The following is an 18943-nucleotide window of genomic DNA, read 5'->3' on the forward strand; positions in this document are numbered from 1 at the left end:
TATTGTTTAATCACAGAATCCTGCCATACAGTGCTCATACTCAATGTATTTTAAGAATAACTTTCTGGATTGGATTCTGGGGTTCAAATCTGGCCCCAAGTTTTGTTTTTTCACCAAAAAAAAAAAAGGTTCTGTAAAATTGAAAAAGGTAGAAATGTTTCTATCAAATTAATTCCAAAGGAAACATTTTTTGTTGAATAAATCTTCTTGAGTGGTTGCTGTGAAGGACATGGGAGTGATCTGTAATATTTAATGAATATTATAAGTTCCATCTTATTGATTGTTCTTGTGTTGTTTGCTGTCTGATTACAAGGGGTTAATTCAAGCAGGAGTTAGTGGCCTGTACCCAGGAAAAGGACAATAGCTTCAGATGGCCTCCCATTTACCAATACTTAAAGAACAGTGCAGATGTCATTACCTCTAACCATGCTCAGCTCAACAGTCTGGTTGGCAGGGTGGGCTGGATCCCAGCCTGTATTCACAGGGGGGATCCAACTCCATCTAGGAAAACCTGGAACAAAGACTTTTGTATGCATCACCCAAAGATAGTCCCTGAAGGACTGGGAAGAGTAGGCAGCAAACTGCTGGGGAGCAGACTAAACTCCAATCCCCAAAGGTTGGAGTGTCTAGGATAAACTAGGCTTACTCTTTAGGAAAGAAGAAAAGGAAGACTTGTGGCACCTGAGAGACTAACGAATTTAAATTTGTGCCACAAGTCCTCCTTTTCTTTTTGTGGATACAGACTAACATGGCTGCTACTCTGAAACCTGTCTTTAGGTAAGATAGACCTGCATATAGACTTTTTATTGTGTTACACACCCTTTTCTCTGATTAGGCCTTGTTCCTTCTGATGAGATTAAATGATGCTTTTGTTTTGAAAAGACTGTGTTAGGTCACTGTGTTCACCACTACTCCCAACGGGAAGAACCACAGGTAGCTGGTCCCAGTCAGACCTGCTGAGGAGTGAGTGAGAGAACTGAAGGATTCCACCCTGAGTGAAGTGAAGGCTCAGGGCTACTCACCTGAATGCATGCACTCAAATGGTATGTCTACATACCAACTCAGGCTTGCAGGGCTCAGGGTGCGGGGCTGTTTCATTGCTGTGAAAATTTCTGGGCTTGTGGTGAAACCTGGGCTCTAAGACCTTGTGAGGCGGGGAGGGTCTCCGAACTCAGGTTCCATCTTGAGCCTAGAAGTCTACACAGCAGTGAAACAGCCCTGCCCCGTGAGCCCGAGTTGGCTGGCATGGGCCAGCCGTGCCTGTCTAGTTGTTGTGTAGACATAGCCAAAGGGACTAGAGAGGGGTCAAAGGTGAAGCTAGGCCTGTAACGGTGAGAGTTGCAACCACATTCTGCTGCATTGTGTTAGTGCATAATAATAATACGTAGCACTTTATATAGCGTTTTTCACTGGCCAGGCTGAGAGAAATGCAAATAGTAAACAAAATCAGAGAGAGAAAAAGAAAGTGAGATTTTTTTTTTTAATAATCTGTTGTGTATAATGCTAGGTGGCGTCGCTAGTCCAGGAAGAGGGATTTGTTTTTTTTTTAAAAATATAGACCAAGATTTTCAAAAGTGACTCATGATTTGTAGTGCCTCAGTTTTTGGATGCCAAGCGTGAGGCACCTTAAAATGCTCTGCGTTTCAGCACCGTCTGAAAAGCAAGCCCCTCTAAGGTGTCACAGATTGGGAATTCAAAATGTGACTCACCCCAAATCACTGCCTTCTCCCTGGATTTCATGGTGGTCTGAAGGCTCTATGCTTCGCTGATGAGGCTGCCGCAAATTGGCTTGGCATGCCCTGCATTCAGTAAGAAGACTAGTCGCTTCTGGAAATTTTGGCCATTATTTTTAATCTTACAATGTCTTTCTTACACTATGCCATTTGCAAAGGAAGTTGCGTGCCAGACTGATTATAGTACTTATAAGTATGTACTTATAGTACAATGCTCAGGACTCTGGGTTAGATGTGGTTAAAAAAAAAACACATCAACCCTGTATTCATGCTACTGCTCTCGCCATTGCTACTGCCCGCAGAACAGACCTGATAATCTTTGGTGTATGTCTTTTTCTTTTTATTAACTACAGTTTATCTAAATAAGAACACAAGAATATTATAAGCAAATATATTAATTGGAGGAATCTGTTTATAGTGTCCTTTATATGAAACTGTGTTTCTGAGGATCAGTGTACATGTTGAGGGTTTCTTAAAGTTTGTTGATAGATGTATGTGAGGAATCTTCTGTAATTTTCCATTACTGTTTTCTTAGTTTTGAGACTGCACATACGCCCTTCAAAACTTGCTTGTCCGCTTTTGATAAAAAATAAACAAACTGCAAATCTGAAAACTAAGGCCCTAAGGTGGGTTTGAATTGTAGATGGGCCATTAGTAGGCTGTTGTTAGTTTTACCTTTTACTGAACCAGATGATTCAGGTCTCTGTAAAAGTGATGCAATCTTACGCACACAGATAAAGGTTGACAAAGCCCTGGCTAGGATGATTTAACTGGGACTTGGTCCTGCTTTGAGCAGGGGGTTGGACTAGATGACCTTCTGGGGTCCCTTCCAACCCTGATATTCTATGATTCTATGATTCTAAGGTCATCACCTCCTCCAGAGCAGAAAATGCAAGTCACTAAGAGTCTGGAGCCAAGATCAACCATGATGTAAGAGGTTGCAATTTCAGCATAGATAGTAGCTTTGCACAAGTTTACCCAAGACTGAGTGTAGCCATATGTCTGCAATCTGATCATAGTGTACTGCTGCTGTTGCACCAGATTTAGATCAGGGCTGTAATTATTTTTGACTAACAAACCTTATTTTCCAAGGGTTTTTTAAGTATATATAAAACATTTTTCCTTCTCTCACTAGGTATGTATATGTAAAAAGAAAAGGAGTACTTGTAGCACCTTAGAGACTAACAAATGTATTAGAGCATAAGCTTTCGTGAGCTACGGCTCACTTCATCGGATGCATAGAGTGGAAAATATAGTGGGGAGATTTTATATACACAGAGAACATGAAACAATGGGTGTTACCATACAGACTGTAACAACAGTGATCAGGTAAGGTGACCTATTATCAGCAGGAGAGCGGGGGAGGGGGGCCTTTTGTAGTGATGATCAAGGTGGGCCATTTCCAGCAGTTTACAAGAACAGTAGGAGGGGAAATAAACAAGGGGAAATAGTTTTACTTTTTTGTAATGACACATCCACTCCCAGTCTTTATTCAAGCCTAAATTAATTGTATCCAGTTTGCAAATTAATTCCAATTCAGCAGTATCCTTGCAACAAAGCCCGTTGCCAACTGTGTCCACATATATATTCAAGGGACACCATCATAGGGCCTAATCACATTAGCCACGCTATCAGAGGCTCGTTCACCTGCGCATCTACCAATGTGATATGTGCCAACAATGCCCCTCTGCCATGTACATTGGCCAAACTGGACAGTCTCTACGTAAAAGAATAAATGGACACAAATCAGATGTCAAGAATTATAACATTCAAAAACCAGTTGAAGAACACTTCTGTCTCTTTACTCGATTACAGACCTAAAAGTGGCAATTCTTCAACAAAAAAAACTTCAAAAACAGACTCCAGTGGGAGACTTTTCTTTTTAGGGATACAGACTAACACGGCTGCTTCTCTGAAACCTGACCTTATGTATGTGTATATATAGTTCAGTTCTAAACTACTGTTATACACCTCTGTGGATTGTATTGAATTTGTTTCTGATAATTAATTAGGCCTTAGTAGAGCTCATTGCAGGGTTGGGTCTTAGGCTGTAGTTAGGATAAATTTAAGAATCACATCTGTTTTTACGGCAAAGAGTCCTGTGGCATCTATAAACTAACAGACATATTGGAGCATAAGCTTTCATGGGTTTTTAGCTTTTTTTTTTTTTTTTTTTTTTTTCTTTTTAGCTTTTCTTCACCTTGTGTCTCGTGTTTCTAAGGCCTTGTCTACATATTAGTTTTCACCAATTTGAACAGGTGTAAACCCCTATGCAGATGTTCTTATTTCTGTTTAAAGTAGCTTATTTCAGTTTATTGTAATAATAATACCTTACTCACACATACTCTTGTCATCAGTAGATCTTAAAGCACTTTACAAAGGAAATCAGGATCATTATCTCCATGCTACAGATGGGGACACTGAGGCAGAGAGCCGTGATGTGTGACTTGCCCAAGTTCAGACATCAGCAGAGCCAGGAATAGAACAAAGGTCTCTGGCATCTGAGTTAAGTGCTCTATCTGCTAGGTCAGGGGGCAAACTATGGCCTGCGGGTCACATCTGGCCTGCGGGACCGTCCTGCCCGGCCCCTGAGCTCCTGGCCGGGGAGGCTAGTCCCTGGCCCCTCCCCTGCTGTATTCCCTCCCCCGCAGCCATGCTGCCGCACTAGCAGCGCGGTCCTGCAGCATAGAGCAGCAGTGTGTCTAGCGCTGGCCGGGCGGCTGCCAGACATGCTGCTCTGAGCAGCATGGTAAGGGGGTGGGGAGTTGGGTAAGGGGCAGGAGGTCCCGGGGGGCAGTCAGGGGCCAGGGAGCAGTTGGATGGGGCAGAGGTTCTGGCGGGGTAGGGGATGGGGAACAAAGGGGATTCCCAGGGGGGCGGTCAGGGAAAAGGAGCGGGGGGGGGTTGGATGGGTGGGAGGCTCTGAGGGGGGTAGTCAGGGGGCAGGAAGTGGGAGGGGGCGGATAGGGGGTATGGACCAGGCTGTTTGAGGAGGCACAGTCTTCCCTACTTGGCCCTTGGGCCAAAAAGTTTGCCCACCCGCATGCTAGGTCATACCTCCTTCCATTTAGTTTAAACCTGTTTCTAATCCATTTAAGATAAACTAAATTAAGATGAGTTTAAATTGATATTCAGTGTCCACCCAGCCTTTTGCATTGGGTTAAATAAATCAGTTTAAAAATGCACCTTAAGTTAAAACTGTGCATCTCTGTTGATAGGCAAGTTTAACTATACAGAGAAGGAATTAAGCAGTCAACATGTCTCCCCTTAAAAAGAGGCTATTGTAACATTATAGAGGGATTGGGGAGGCCTCAGCTGTGAGAACTGTTGTCAGACATCATAGGGGTTATGTGATAGCAGTATTGTTCATTACATTTTCATTCTAAAGGCCACTTAACAAATTCCCTTTTGTATGGTAGGCTTTTGGATCTTAAAGTACAGCTGTGACAATGTGTTTAAGATTTTTAAACACAAACTCCATTATTTGTGTTTTTGTAACACAAGTTCTTTGAGTGATGGCCCCTATATGGATTCCACATGTGTGCCATGTGCCGGAACCGGAACTGCTTGTAGTAGTTTCTGTTGGCCGTGTGGTGTGTCCAAGGCTTTAAGAGACTGTGTGGGTCGACGCCGCTCCAGTTCCCCCTTACTGCTGCATGTCCAGAGTCGGAACCCATCATGCTCTTAGCCCACTCAGAAAATCTTGTCCGTTCCTTCTGAACTTCTGTAAATAGTTTTTCTAGTTGTATATAGTTATCTACCAGTTTTTAGTTAGTTAGGTCTCCCCGTTGGACTTTTTTCCCCTTGCAGGGCACTCCCCCATCCTGTGCTCCGTGCTTGCGTTCCTTCTCTGTGAGTGATGAGGATCAGCGCTGTCTCTATTGTCCCGGCGAAGCCCACGTCGTTACCTGCTGCTCAATCTGCTAGTCATTCCCGCCTCGAACTCAGAAAACTAGGGAACTTTGCCTCCACAAACACGTGATGGAGGAGACTGTGCCCACGGTGCAATCGGATCTGGCACTGTCAGATCTGTTGGAGCGGGCCCTTCCCATGCAGCACCAGTGAAATCGACACAACCGCTGCAGGCCTACAGGTGAACATAAGAAACATGGATATGGGCATAAGAGCGGCTTCCTAACTTGGACCACCTCTAAATGCTGCATTGCTTCCTCAATTCGTGCCAGGTCAGGTGAGAAGTCGCATGTCGACACGGCTGCTCTGCCTCCTAAGAAATCTCACACAGAGCATAAGTCCAAGCGCCGCCATGAACTGCCAGAGCCCCCTCCAACCATGGTACCTGGTCCATCGCCTTCATCTCCGGCACTGTCGACGTGGCCAGGGCCATCCGGACTTTCACGCCAGGATCCACGCACATCACAATGCTTGTCCTCACTGACGCCTATGTCAGAGCTCATGCTGCCGTATGCTGGCTCCCCTCGGCACTCCAGGTCTCCGGCCGCCTTGAGGCTTCCATCTCCAACAGATGAACCTCTCCTGTTGCAGCAGCACCCTGCGCTTCTCTGCCTCACACCGTCAGTACCGCCAGTGGCTGAACCTCTCCTGCTCCGAGCACCCTGTTCCACCCCATCTTGCGCCGACAGCACCAATGGCCCCGTCTCTGCTGGACCCATCCTCAGATTCAGAGTGGTCCTCTGAGCCGGACCCCACATTCTCCCCTGCATGCTCCTATAGCCCAGATCCTCAGTGCCAGCTGTCCCCACAGGTGTATGGCCCTTCCACCGAGGCATGGTTTCGTTACCCCTGGGGGTCACCGATGCCCAGTGACCCGTATGCCTGGCCCTACTGGCCTGTTTGGGATCCTTACCAGAACAGCGGGGTACCTTTGCTGCCACATCACCAGCCTACCCTGCCTGCACCGCCTCTGCTTCCGTCTACGACAAACCCCTCAGCATTGCTGGTCCTTACCGGAGCCTCCTCGTCAGCAGACGACGTGCTCATCCTGCCTTCCTTCCCCCACGACGACCATAGTCAGTGTGATGGGTTGGATCACAGAAACCCCCGTTGGGAACTGCCACCTGATGTGCTGAGACTACCTCTGAACCCGTTTTCCCTGGCAGCTTCGGACTTCAGTGCCCTGCCTGGTTGTGCCAGATACACTAGCCTGCTGCAAACCCAGACCCAGGTCTGAACCATGTCTCCCAAAAGCTGCAGGCTTAACTGAAAACAGCTTAAGAAGTGTTCCTGTCTCCAACACCCAGGTACCCAGCTCCCAATGTGGTCCAACCCCCAAATAAATCCATTTTAGCCTGTATAAAGCTTATACAGGGTATATGCATCAATAATTTGCCCTCTATAACACTGATAGAGAGAAATGCACAGCTGTTTCCCGCCCCCCCCAGGTATTAATATATGCTCTGGATTAATTAATAAGTAAAAAGTGATTTTAGTAAATATAAAAAGTAGGATTTAAGTGGTTCCAAGTAGTAACAGACAGAACAAAGTGAATTACCAAGCAAAATAAAATAAAACACGCAAGTCTAAGCCTAATACAGTAAGAAAACTGAATACAGATAAAGTCTCACCCTCAGAGATGTTTCAGTAAGCTTCTATCACAGACTGGACGCCTTCCTAGTCTGGGCCCAATCCTTTCCCCTGGCATAGCCCTTGTTCCAGCTCAGGTGGTAGATGGGGGATTTCTCAGGACTTCAGCCTCCTTTGTTCTGTTCCACTCCCTTATATATCTTTTGCACAAGGTGGGAATCCTTTGTCCCTCTCTGGGTTCCCACCCCTCCTTCTAAATGGAAAAGGACCACGTTAAAGACGGATGATCACATGTCACTGTATGACTTCATTACCCACTTGCCAGCACACGGGTATACAGGAAGACTTACAAGTAAACACAGACATCTACAGTCAATTGTCCTGGTTAATGGGAGCCATCAAGATTCCAAACCACCATTAATGGCCCACACTTTGCATAATTACTATAGGCCCTCAGAATTATATTTCATATTTCTAGTTTCAGATACAAGAGTGATACATTTATACAAATAGGATGACCACACTCAGTAGATTATAAGCTTTGTAATGATACCTTACAAGAGATCTTTTGTAGGAAGCATATTTCAATTACATTATATTCACGCTCATCAGCATATTTTCATAAAACCATATAGAGTGCAATGTCACAGTTAGTACCAGGACCTGATCTGGTGCATGGCTGCAGCTCTCAACCTTCCAGTGGAAGAAGTTCAGGACCCACAGAACCAGTTCCTGGACATCCTGCAACCTTCTGGGCCTTGTTGTACTGCCCTATCTAGCCACAAAGCCATTTTACAGCCAGCTCAAGGAGTATGGCACACCCCGGCTTCCTGTGCCCGTACCCCAAAGTGGGCTGCTACTTCGTGCCATAAGGGTACGGCTTCTTGTTTACTCATCTGTCTCCCAACTTGCTCATAGTTCATTCAGCGACCGAGTGTGCCCAACAGCAACACCTTAAGGCCACCCCTCCTCATCAGGTGGCGAAGAAACTTGACCTGCAGGGACACAAGGTTGTCTCCTCCGTAAGCTTCCAGCTCTTCACTGCCAACTACCAAGCCATCTTGGTGGAGTACGACTTCCTCTCTTAATCCAAGTTGACGGAGTTCTGGGCCTTTCTCCCGACAGAGAAATTTCAGGGATTTTCAGGCCCTGTTGGTCGAGGATAAGGTAGTTGCCAAAGTGGCCTTCCAAGCCGTGGTTGACGCTGCTGACACCATATTGTGCTCTCTGGTGTCCGGGGTGGTGTTCCGCCCGGATTCCTGGCTTCAGTCCTCTGGCTTTCCCAAGCAGGTCCAGACCATCCTAGAGGACTTTCCCTTTGACAACCACAAACTCTTCAGCGATAAAATGGATAAGTCTTAACAACTCCCTGTGCCACCCTCTGGTTGCTTGGTATCTATACCCTGGCCCCAAATCGCAGACAACAGCGATCGTCCTTCCGACCCCACCCTCACACTGCCTACCAGCCCTACCCTCAACACCTGCAGACCCATGTCGCCAATGCCCACACACACAGTGACCTCGCTACTCTGCCGCTGCCACTGCCATTTCCGCCATCTCTAACTTCCCACAACATTCATCCAAGCAGTCCTTTTGACTCTTCCTCTGAGACCCACAAACCTCACTTCACTCCTCCCACAGCACCTCTGATTATTTTCAGGGGACATCTTGCCCTGTTTGCCCACAACTGGGACAAGATCACTACCAACTACTGGGTGCTGCATGTTGTTCACCAGGGGTACCCCATAGAGTTCCTCTCATTCCCTCCTTGTGGCCTGCACCATGGTGGCCGAGGGTATCCTTCCCATTGCGATCTCCCCTGAGAGGAAGTGAACACCCTCCTACATAAGGGTGCCATAGAATGTGTCCCGTGCAGCTACCATGGCCATAGTTTCAACTCCCCTATTTCCTTGTGCTGAAGAAGGGGGGTGGATCTGTGGTTGCTGAAAAAATGCATACACAAGTTCTTCGAGTGCTTGTTTACATCCATTCCACATTAGGTGTGCGTGCACCGCGTGCATGAGCATCGGAAACTTTTTCCCTTAGCGGCTCCCGTCGGGCCGGCGGGGCCCCCCGAATGGTGCCACTGCGCCGTGCATATATACCCCCACTGGCCCGACCCCCTCCAGTTCCTTCTTACTGTCCGTGGCGGTGTTGGAACAACCTCTCTCTCTCTCTCTCTCTCTCGTAGAAGAGTAGTCCCTTAGCCTTTAGAGTAGCTGTTATCAGTTTGTTAACATACCTATTGTGGACACTTAAGTCAGTAGGTGCTTGGAGGCCTCCAGCACCCGCCCCGGGCCGCGGGGCATGTCGCAGGCCCACAGCTTCAAGGCTTGCGCCACATGCCGCAAACCTATGCCAGTTAGTGACCCCCACGACTTATGTCTATGTTACCTGGGGGACAGACATCAAACTGAATGGTGTAGGATTTGCAAGGCATTTAAGCCAAGGACAAGGAAAGTAAGAGACCTTCGTCTAAAGCAACTGTGGATGGAGGCCGCATTGCAGCCGCTGGGCCTGGCATGCCTGACGCCGGCTCAGGCTTCCTTGGTGCATAGTGCCCCGGAGCCGTTGAGAGACCTGGCACCAGCTAAGCACCGTAAACTGTCGGCCCCAGAGTGCCAGGCTAGGCCCCAGCACCTCTCGTCCTCCCTGGTGCGGCCCCCGGCGCAGCCGAAAGGAAGGCGCGGTCGTTCTCCGCACAGGAGGCCGGCGCCTCCCAAGACCCCGAGTGCTGATAAGAGCAGGAAGGTCGCTGTACTGGTGTGGACACCGGTGGTCCCAGCAGCACAAGCCCCACCGAGCCCAGACCTTAGTGAGTTCAGTGCGGACAATGGGCTCGAGGGCATAACGGATCAGCCCTCCATGTCTGGCACCTTTGAAGCTGCAAAGGACCTCATTGAGCTGTCTGCGGTGAGCCTCCTCCCATATGGGGAGAACCCTCCGGCACCCATGCCTTGGGTGCTGTCGAGGGGTAAGCTGGCAATGGTGTGCTGCTCGAAGATACCGCCCTGGCACCGCTCCCAGAGTTGGTCCCGGTTGAGTTCCAATTCCGCGGACTCTCACTTGCCAGCAGCCCAGAAGGAAATTTCGGCAATGGCAGCAGGTTGGCGCGAAGAAGCACTGGAAAGGGAACGCTGTTCTCTGGCACCACCCAGAGACTGGCACCAGGAGGAGTTGAGACGGCTCTCGCCAGAGGACTCCTGCAGATGGTCCCAGTCCAGGGAATGCCGGCACCGGTCCCGGTCCCAGTCCAGGTCCCGGTCCCCGGGATACTGGTACCGCTCCCACTCAGCCAGGAGCCACTCGTTCTCCCGCCGGCGCAGATTATTGGCACTGCCATGGCCTTCACGATCGGCGGCGCCGCTGTCCGGCACCAACTTCGGCCACTATAGCTACCCGCACTGGGCTCCAGACAGCAGGGACCCTCAGGGGAACTGGCAACCCCAATGGGGCCTCCAGGTCATTGACCCTTCTGGACCCCTTGGGCCTATCAGGAGCACCAAGGGGCCCCGTGCAGGGCAAGTTACTCAGTGCAGCGGTCCCGGTCCCTGCACTGACCCCAGACGGTGCCGGAGGCTACAGTATCCAGGCCTCCAGCATCCCCCCAGCATAACCGGAGAGACTGGCACCGAGCCTGGTGCCGTCCCATGGACTCCTGCCCTGGCCTGAGCTGGAGGCCCCTCCCATAGGAGAAGGGGAGCAGGAGTACCAACCATAGGGGGTCGAGCAGCAGCTAACCTCCTCGTCTTCCCCCAATGAGGCCGTGACGAGTACAGAGGTGTCCGGCCCTCTGCCGATAGACCATAGAGCCCACCAGGAAGTGCTGTGCAGGGTTGCAGGCCAAGGAGATGGTTGAGCAGGAGGACCCCATGGTGGACATTTTGAGCCCCGAAGGTCCATCCAGAATAGCGCTCCCGCTCATTAAGACCATCCAGTCTATCTATAAGACTATATGGCAGGCCCTGGCCTCCACCGCTCCAATGGCCAAAGGAGTGGAACGTAAATACTTTGCCCCATCTAAGGGCTATGAGTTCCTGTTCTGCCACCTGAGTCCATGCTCCCTAGTGGTCTCAGCGGTAAATGAAAGTGAGTGCCATGGACAGCAGGCCTTGGCTCCTAAGGCCAAGGAGGCGAAACACCTGGACCTTTTTGGTAGAAAGGTGTACTCATCAGGGAGCCTTCAGTTGAAGATTGCGAATGAGCAGGCCATCTTCAACAGGCACAATTTAAACTCCTGGGCAGCGGTGGGGAAGTTTAAGGACAACCTCCCACAAGGTTCCCAACAGAAGTTCACAGGCCTGGTGGACGAGGACAAGGCAGTAGCCAAGACCTCTCTCCAGGCCTCCCTGAATTCGGCAGACGCAGCAGTTAGAACAATTGCCTCAGGGGTTGCTATGAGGTGCTTGGCATGGCTCCAGAAGTCAGGCCTGCCACTCAAGGTCTAGAAAACACTCCAGGACCTCCTCTTCGAGGGGTCTGGGCTCTTCTCGGACCAGACAGACACGAGGCTACATAGCCTCAAGGACTTGCGAGCTACGCTTAAGTCGCTGGGTGTGCAGAACAAACATCGCTTTGTTTCCTGAACTGCTTGTCCCGTTTCTCCCGTGTCTGGTCCACCATTACGTCAGACCATTGGGTACTCGCTGCAGTTTGCCTCCCTTCCCCCTCCAGCCCCCCTTCCGCGTCCCTCTTCAGTGACCCCTCTTCCTAGAGGAGGAAGTCCTCTCGCTGCTAGAGGTGGGGGCGGTAGAGGCGGTGCCTCACTGCCTCAGGGGAAAAGGGTTCTACTCCCGGTACTTCCTCATCCCCAAGACCAAAGGGGGCCTTCGCCTCATCCTAGACCTGCGCGGGCTCAACAAGTTCCTGGTCAAGGCCCGGTTCCTCATGGTCTCTCTGGGCACCATCCTCCCTTCCCTGGACCTGGGGGATTGGTACGCTGCCCTTGACATGAACGACGTGTACTTTCATATCGCCATCCACCCAGCACATCGGCAGTTCCTAGGCTTCACCATGGGCCGAGAACTTTACCAGTTTGTGGTTCTCCCGTTCAGTCTAGCTGTGGCCCCAAGGGTGTTCACAAAGTGCGTGGCGGTGGTGGCGGCCTTCTTACGGAGGCAGAGAATCCGGGTGTACCCGTACCTCGATGACTGGCTCCTGGCGGGCCGATACGAGGCGGAAATGCGGGGCCATGTGGAGGTGGCCCTGAGGTGGTTCCGTGAGCTGGGGCTCCTGGTCAACGTCCCCAAGTCCATGCTTGTACCCACGCAGAGAGTGGAATTCATAGGGATGGTCCTGGATGTGGTGCAGGCCAGAGCAAGCCTTCCGGTATCCCGATTCCAGGCTATCCAGCAAGCGGTGGCCTCCTTTCGCCAGTTTCCAGCGACAACGGCCAGGTGCTCAGAAACTCAGAACTCTGCAGGCATGGCTCGCTTGGGTGTACCACCCAGGCAGGGACCCCCTGGACTTGGTAGTGACAGCCCCAAGAGACGTGCTGGACTCCCTGCTGTGGTGGCAGTCCCAGCCTGTGGTTTGCAAAGGCATCCCCTTTGCCGCCCCACAACTGGACCTGATGCTGGTGACGTACGCATCAGACCACAGATGGGGGGCTCACCTGCGGGACCTCATGACACAGGGGTTGTGGTCTGGAGCAGAGCGGTTGCTCCATATCAATGTGAAGGAGCTCAGGGCGGTACGTCTCGCCTGCCAGACCTTTCACACCACTCTGAGTGGTCACAGTGTGACAGTTCTGACAGACAACACTACTGTCATGTTTTATATAAACAAACAGGGTGGGGCTCGTTCCTTGCTACTTTGTCGTGAGGCTCTCCTCCTCTGGGATCTTTGCATAGCCCATGCAATTCACCTCGAGGCATCCTATCTCCCAGGGGTACGAAACGAGCTGGTGGACTCCCTCAGCAGGTCGTACCGCATGCACGAGTGGACGTTCAGGGTGGACGTCTTGCTTTCGGTCTTCCGCAGGTGGGGGTTTCCCCGGGTAGATCTGTTTGCCAGCAGGGCCAACGCCCAGTGCCCGTGGTTCTGCTCGTTCCAGGGCCGCAGCCCGGGTTCACTTGTGGACGTGTTTGCGATCCCGTGGAGAGGGGGCTCGATGTATGCCTTCCGCCCGCTCCCCTTGGTGCACAAGGTCATACTCAAGTTGCGCAGGGACAGGGCGGCGGTGATCCTCATCGCCCCAGCCAGGGCCTGCCAGCACTGGTACACATCGCTCCTAGAGCTGTCGGTGGAGGCCCCAGTAGTCCTGCCCCTACACTGGGACCTCATTACACAGGACGGCGGGCAGCTTCTCCATTCCGACCTACAGTCACTGCACCTGATGGCATGGAGGCTCTGTGGCTAAACGCCCTGGAGAGCCAGTGCTCCCTTCCAGTGCAGCAGATTTTGTTTGGCAGTAGAAAGCCCTCTACCATGGCGTTCTATATGGCCAAGTGGAAAAGGTTCTCGTGTTGGTGTGAACCCCCGACAGATGCGACTGTGCCAGGCCCTGGTGCAGGCCATCCTGGAGTACCTTCTGCACCTCAAGCAGCAAGGACTAGCCCCGTCCTCACTCAGAGTGCACCTGGCGGCCATCTCCGCCTTCCATCCGGGGTTCTCAGGAGGTTTGGTGTTTTCCCACCCAATGGTGGGGCGGTTCCTTAAAGGACTGGAGGGCGGTTCCTGGACTCCTGCCCACCAGTCCCTCCATGGAACCTTAACCATGCTTACCATCCACGTACATTTCCCTCCTTGGCCACATAACAGCCTGCACCTCAGTGGCACTGTATGCCCGCCTGTGTATGCACTGCCTCCAACTGTGGCTCCAGTAAGTCTACAGCCCACAGTTGGACCAACTGGCCAAGCCAGTCCTGCTCCCCACCTCCATTCTGGCTTCCCTCACATGGCGATGCAACCTATCGAAGGTCCTGGCTGGCACCCCATTCATTGCCCCGCGCCCCACACCATTCTTACCACGGACGCCTTGCTCGTGTGGTGGGGCGCCCGTTTGGAGGGCCACACAGCTCAGGGCCTCTGGTCGCCAAGGGAAGCATGGATGCATACCAACATCCTGGAACTGCGGGCCACCTGCCTTGCTTGCCAGGTATTCCTGCCTCTTATCAGATCCCGACGTGTTCAACTGGTCTGAGACAACATGACAGCAGTTGTGTGTGTATATATACACAAACAAGGCAGCACCAGGTCCCCATGTCTCTGTGTGGAGGCCATATACCTCTGGAACTGGTGTCTCAGGCACGAAGTCACCCTCCACGCCATATACCTACCAGGCACAAGCAACTCCCTAGCGGACATGCTCAGCCACTCCTTCTATGCTAACCATGAATGGGAGCTGCACGACACCATGATCTGCTCGGTCAGTTCAGTTTTGTGATAATTGCCACTTGACATGAGATGGATTGAAACAAGAATCTTTATATATCATACTGGATTTTTTTTCCCCACTGACAATGAAGAAAACCTTGAGAGTTTCTGGAGCTCAGACAGAGAAATCTGTGTATTTTATATTGTATTTGAGGTGAAAACTGTTGTAAAAAATGTAAGCAAGAATGGAAGTGGATTTTATTGACATGAAATTACCTCCTTGGTTTTGTAAATAAGGTTTACAAAAAACACAAAGTTTATAAACGTGCAATATAATAGAGACAGGACAAATTTAAAAGCTGTACTAAGACCGTGTCCAGAGATGTTTATGCCAAATATAAATTTGTGGACCGAGATTTTCAAAAGCAACTAGTGATTTTGGGTGCTGCAATTTTTAGGTTCCCCTTTGAGACACCGGATTGGCTCTGGTTATCAGAAAATGCTGCCCATTTGTGCTGCCCAGGTTGAGACACCTTAAAGGGGCCTGACACCCATCCTCTGAAAATCAGACCCCTTTATGGTGTCTCAACTTGGGTAGCACAAATCGAGGCATCTGAAATCATCAGTCACTTTTGAAAATCTTGATTCCCCCTCCTGGATTTTTTTACTGTAAAATCTGAGCCAGGAAACATATTAATACTATAATCTCTTGGTATGTTACAAATATATCTGATGGAAGTACACCTCTTTTGCAGTCCTTGTATGTATGTTGGGTTTTCCCTTCCCATCCTATTCCATTTGTACAAGCTCATGAAACATTTTCATAACTGTAATGGATCCTTAATAGTTGTAGTTTTATGGCTATCTTCTCTCAATGCACATACATAATGACTATTATCAGCCTCAGAGAACAACATATAGCATCCTCCTTAGTATCCCTGTAACTGAAAAGCTATTAATGCACTAGAGGGAAGGATCATTGAGGTTAGTTGTTTTTCTGTTTGTACAGTTTGTGTCAGTGATTTGTAAACCAGTGGTAACAGAGGGTTGTTGTAAGGATTACATTACCATTGATAATCTTCATGACGATCTCTTAGTTAAATGGTGTTCTTACTGAAATTGAGTACAAAAGATGGTGACTGGAACAGCAGTTATGACACCTGCCATGCATCTCTCACTTTGGGTATATTTTAAGGCATTTTTGAAAAAAAAAATCTCTTGTGATAAAAGATTTTGTAGAGAATTACAGGCAGGGCATTAAGATTTCTCTTCTAGAAACTGAGACAGCTTGAGAACAGCCCTATATGAACAGTCCTGACAGAACCATAGTTATGTTGCTTAATGCAATAGGCATTCAGAAACTATGGTGGTGAGGGTGATGTAACAACCTTTATAGAACAGAATATGAGTGGCTGCTGATAAATAACCTTGAACAAAATGTAATTAAATAAGTTTATATCAAAACAAGCTAGCTCAAACAAGATAGCTGCTTTCAACTACCTGAAAGGGGGTTTCAAAGAGGATGGCTCTAGACTGTTCTCAATGGTAGCAGATGACAGAACGAGGAGTAATGGTCTCAAGTTGCAATGGGGGAGGTTTAGATTGGATATTAGGAAAAACTTTTTCACTAAGAGGGTGAAACACTGGAATGCGTTACCTAGGGAGGTGGTAGAATCTCCTTCCTTAGAGGTTTTTAAGGTCAGGCTTGACAAAGCCCTAGCTGGGATGATTTAACTGGGACTTGGTCCTGCTTTGAGCAGGGGGTTGGACTAGATGACCTTCTGGGGTCCCTTCCAACCCTGATATTCTATGATTCTATGATTCTATGATAAAGCAGAGGCAGCCAACTGTGAAATTATAACTTTACCTATTGTGTTATAATACATTTAGACCTGGAATAGTTTTGATTTTATCCCTTGTCTCATCTTGAAAACAGTGCTTCTCCCCCTTCCCCACTCCTTATAACTGTATAGAGAAAAGAGTGTGTTTTGTGAAGGGTGTGTGTGCATGAGAGAGAGAGAGAGAGAGAGAGATTGTAGTGAGTCACCATATAATAAATTCATTTGCAGAAATAAGATTGGTCAGCTCAGTTAATCAGTTCCCAGTAAGAGACCACATCTCACTCTCATTTTTTTAAAATTTATATTTTATCTAGGTTGAAAAAGAAAAAGCAAGCCAAACAAAATGCTGAGACAGTCGCTGCTAATTCTCGTGGAACCACTGCTTCCAGAACTCAGGTTGGGAAGGATGATGGCAGTAAGGTCATTTTGGAGCAAATCAGTTCTGAAGACAACTGCAAACTTGCTGAGGAAAAGGAATGTGTCACCGAAGAAGAGAAGAAAAAGAAAAAATATAATCAGCTAAAAGATATCAGGCGCACAGAGCTGAAAAGATACTATAATACTGGTGAGTGATGATAGCACTACAGTATTTTGACACAGTATTGTTTTGGTAGTTCTTAATATCTTTTTTTCATGTGATTGACTTAGGTATTCCTTAAAGGGATAGTCAACTTGAAATCTTGTAATATCTAAAAATTAGTTAAAATGTAGTTTCAGGTACTGCCCCTGCCCCAAAGGCTATGTCTGCACTATGAGCTAAGGGTGTGATTCCCCTGCTTACTTACAGATATTCACACTAGCTGTCATTAAGGTAGCATGAGTATAAGTAGTAGTGCAGTCACACTAGCACAGGTAGTGGCAGTGGAGGCACGGCTGAGCCGTGCTGACTACACACCAACCAGTGCTACCGCTGTTACACTGCTATGTATACTTGCACTTGCTCGATGAGAGCTGTCACGTGAGCAGGGAAACCACACCCCTAGTTCATAATGTAGACATAGCCTAGTTCCCTTCTGCCAACTTTTGTCATGTTTCAGTCACTGGTTTCCTATTTTTTTTTTAATGTTTTTTCTTTTCCCTGTTACTGTATGAAATGCCAACACAAAACAGGGGAAACTGGCTGTAGGCAATGTACTATCAGTATCATGAAGTAATCAAATGAAAAGATAGAAATAATTTTCTTCCTTTTCAGTTGTGGAAATGTGAGGTGGTTTGTATTTTTTAAATTGATGGTGTACATTCAGTATTGTTTTTCAGTTTGTTTTTTGCATACTGACAACTGAATATATAGCAATCTTGAAGTGTGTTGTTTTTAAATGCAAGTCCTGTTCTATTTGCAGTGCAGTGAAATAAGTGTTAAAAACAATCCACCCATAGTCTTGAGAAGATATGGCATTGAGACATGGATAAATGATTAAAAAAAATTGTCCATGGTCTCACAATCACTTATTAATTTTATACATGTGAATAATCCTATTGAAATAAAGTTTAGCTTGTGCCTCTAAGTTAAGCTCGCGTCCAAGTGTTTGCAAGATCAGAGTCTATATGTAGCGTCCAGTCTGTTGGTCTGGATTACATTTTGTTACATTCCCTGAATCTAGGGTGACCATATTTCCCTAAACTGAAAATGGGACACTGGGTAAGTGGCAATGCCAGGCAGCTCGGGCTAGCCCTGAGTCGCCTGGCATTGACGCTTGCCTGAGCCCCACTGCACTGGGCTGGCCTAAGCCACCTGGTGTTGCTCTCCCAAGCTGAAGTCACGGACTTCACAACTTTTTAGGCAAAACTTGGCATTTGTCCCATTTGCTATTGCCCAAATGTTCCTCTGCACCCCCTTAGGGCAAGAGCAAACGAGACAAATGCCCAATTTTGCAAAAAAAAAAGTCATGGGACAGAGGTTAAAAAGGGGACTGTCCGGGTCAAAAAGGGATGTATGATCACCCTATCTAAATCATTTCAGGGACAAGGTAGGTGAGGTAATATCTTTTATTGGACTAACTTCCGTTGGTGGGAGAGACAAGCTTTCAAGCTTCACAGAGCTCTTTCTCAGTACTGGGAAAGGTACTTAGAATGTCACAGCTAAATATAAGATCGAACAGATAATTTAGCATAAGTAGCACATATTCTAAGGGACCGTTCAAGGTTAAGTGGCCTGTTAACCCACCTGTAGTCACAGGACAAATATGATTTAAAATAATATATTTTGTCTTCCAAATGTTGTATTGGGAATTTGATAGAAAAAGTAACCATTAACTAATGTTTAATTTATGGTGTCAGTATATGGCCTCACTGCAATCTTGTTTTGTGAGGACTTGTTGTCACAAAGCTGTCTTTAAAAAAATAATATTGTACATTTTACATCATAAAAACATGACCTTTTTGTGTTACATGCTATACTGTTACAATTTGTGCCCTGCACATTCATGAAAACCCACTTCACTCTGAATATCCTGCATTGTACTAAAAAATCAGCAACCAAAAAGGAGCTAGTGCCTTGTGAGCAGCATGTGCAGATTAGTCAACAGTTTGAGAATCTCTCTTGTACATTAA

At 48.1% G+C, this 18943-nt stretch overlaps 2 protein-coding genes across 4 annotated transcripts in view; both read left to right on the forward strand.

The window, feature by feature from the left end:
• NCOA7 (nuclear receptor coactivator 7) overlaps positions 1-18943 on the forward strand; it is a 144789-nt gene that overhangs the window by 58172 nt on the left and 67674 nt on the right. For all 3 annotated transcript variants that reach the window (XM_038395949.2, XM_038395950.2, XM_043510907.1), the window contains one exon: positions 16708-16958. In XM_038395949.2, coding sequence (XP_038251877.1) covers positions 16708-16958 — 251 coding nt within the window. Of the gene's footprint in view, positions 1-16707; positions 16959-18943 lie in introns of those variants that run through there.
• On the forward strand, positions 10081-11071 carry LOC122459345. Its single transcript, XM_043510908.1, has 2 exons — positions 10081-10453; positions 10488-11071. The coding sequence occupies exons 1-2, from the start codon at positions 10101-10103 to the stop codon at positions 10849-10851; spliced, it is 717 nt and encodes a 238-aa protein (XP_043366843.1). The 5' UTR covers positions 10081-10100; the 3' UTR covers positions 10852-11071.

This window comes from Dermochelys coriacea, chromosome 3 (genome assembly GCF_009764565.3).
Source record: "Dermochelys coriacea isolate rDerCor1 chromosome 3, rDerCor1.pri.v4, whole genome shotgun sequence".
Taxonomy (NCBI): domain Eukaryota; kingdom Metazoa; phylum Chordata; order Testudines; family Dermochelyidae; genus Dermochelys; species Dermochelys coriacea.

Bases quoted from the DNA above. Each gene is read 5' to 3' on its own strand.
- LOC122459345 (XM_043510908.1), top strand. From the start codon at position 10,101: ATGTCTGGCACCTTTGAAGCTGCAAAGGACCTCATTGAGCTGTCTGCG. The intron at 10,454-10,487 runs GTCCAGGGAATG...TCCCGGTCCCAG, and splicing joins GACTCCTGCAGATGGTCCCA to TCCAGGTCCCGGTCCCCGGG.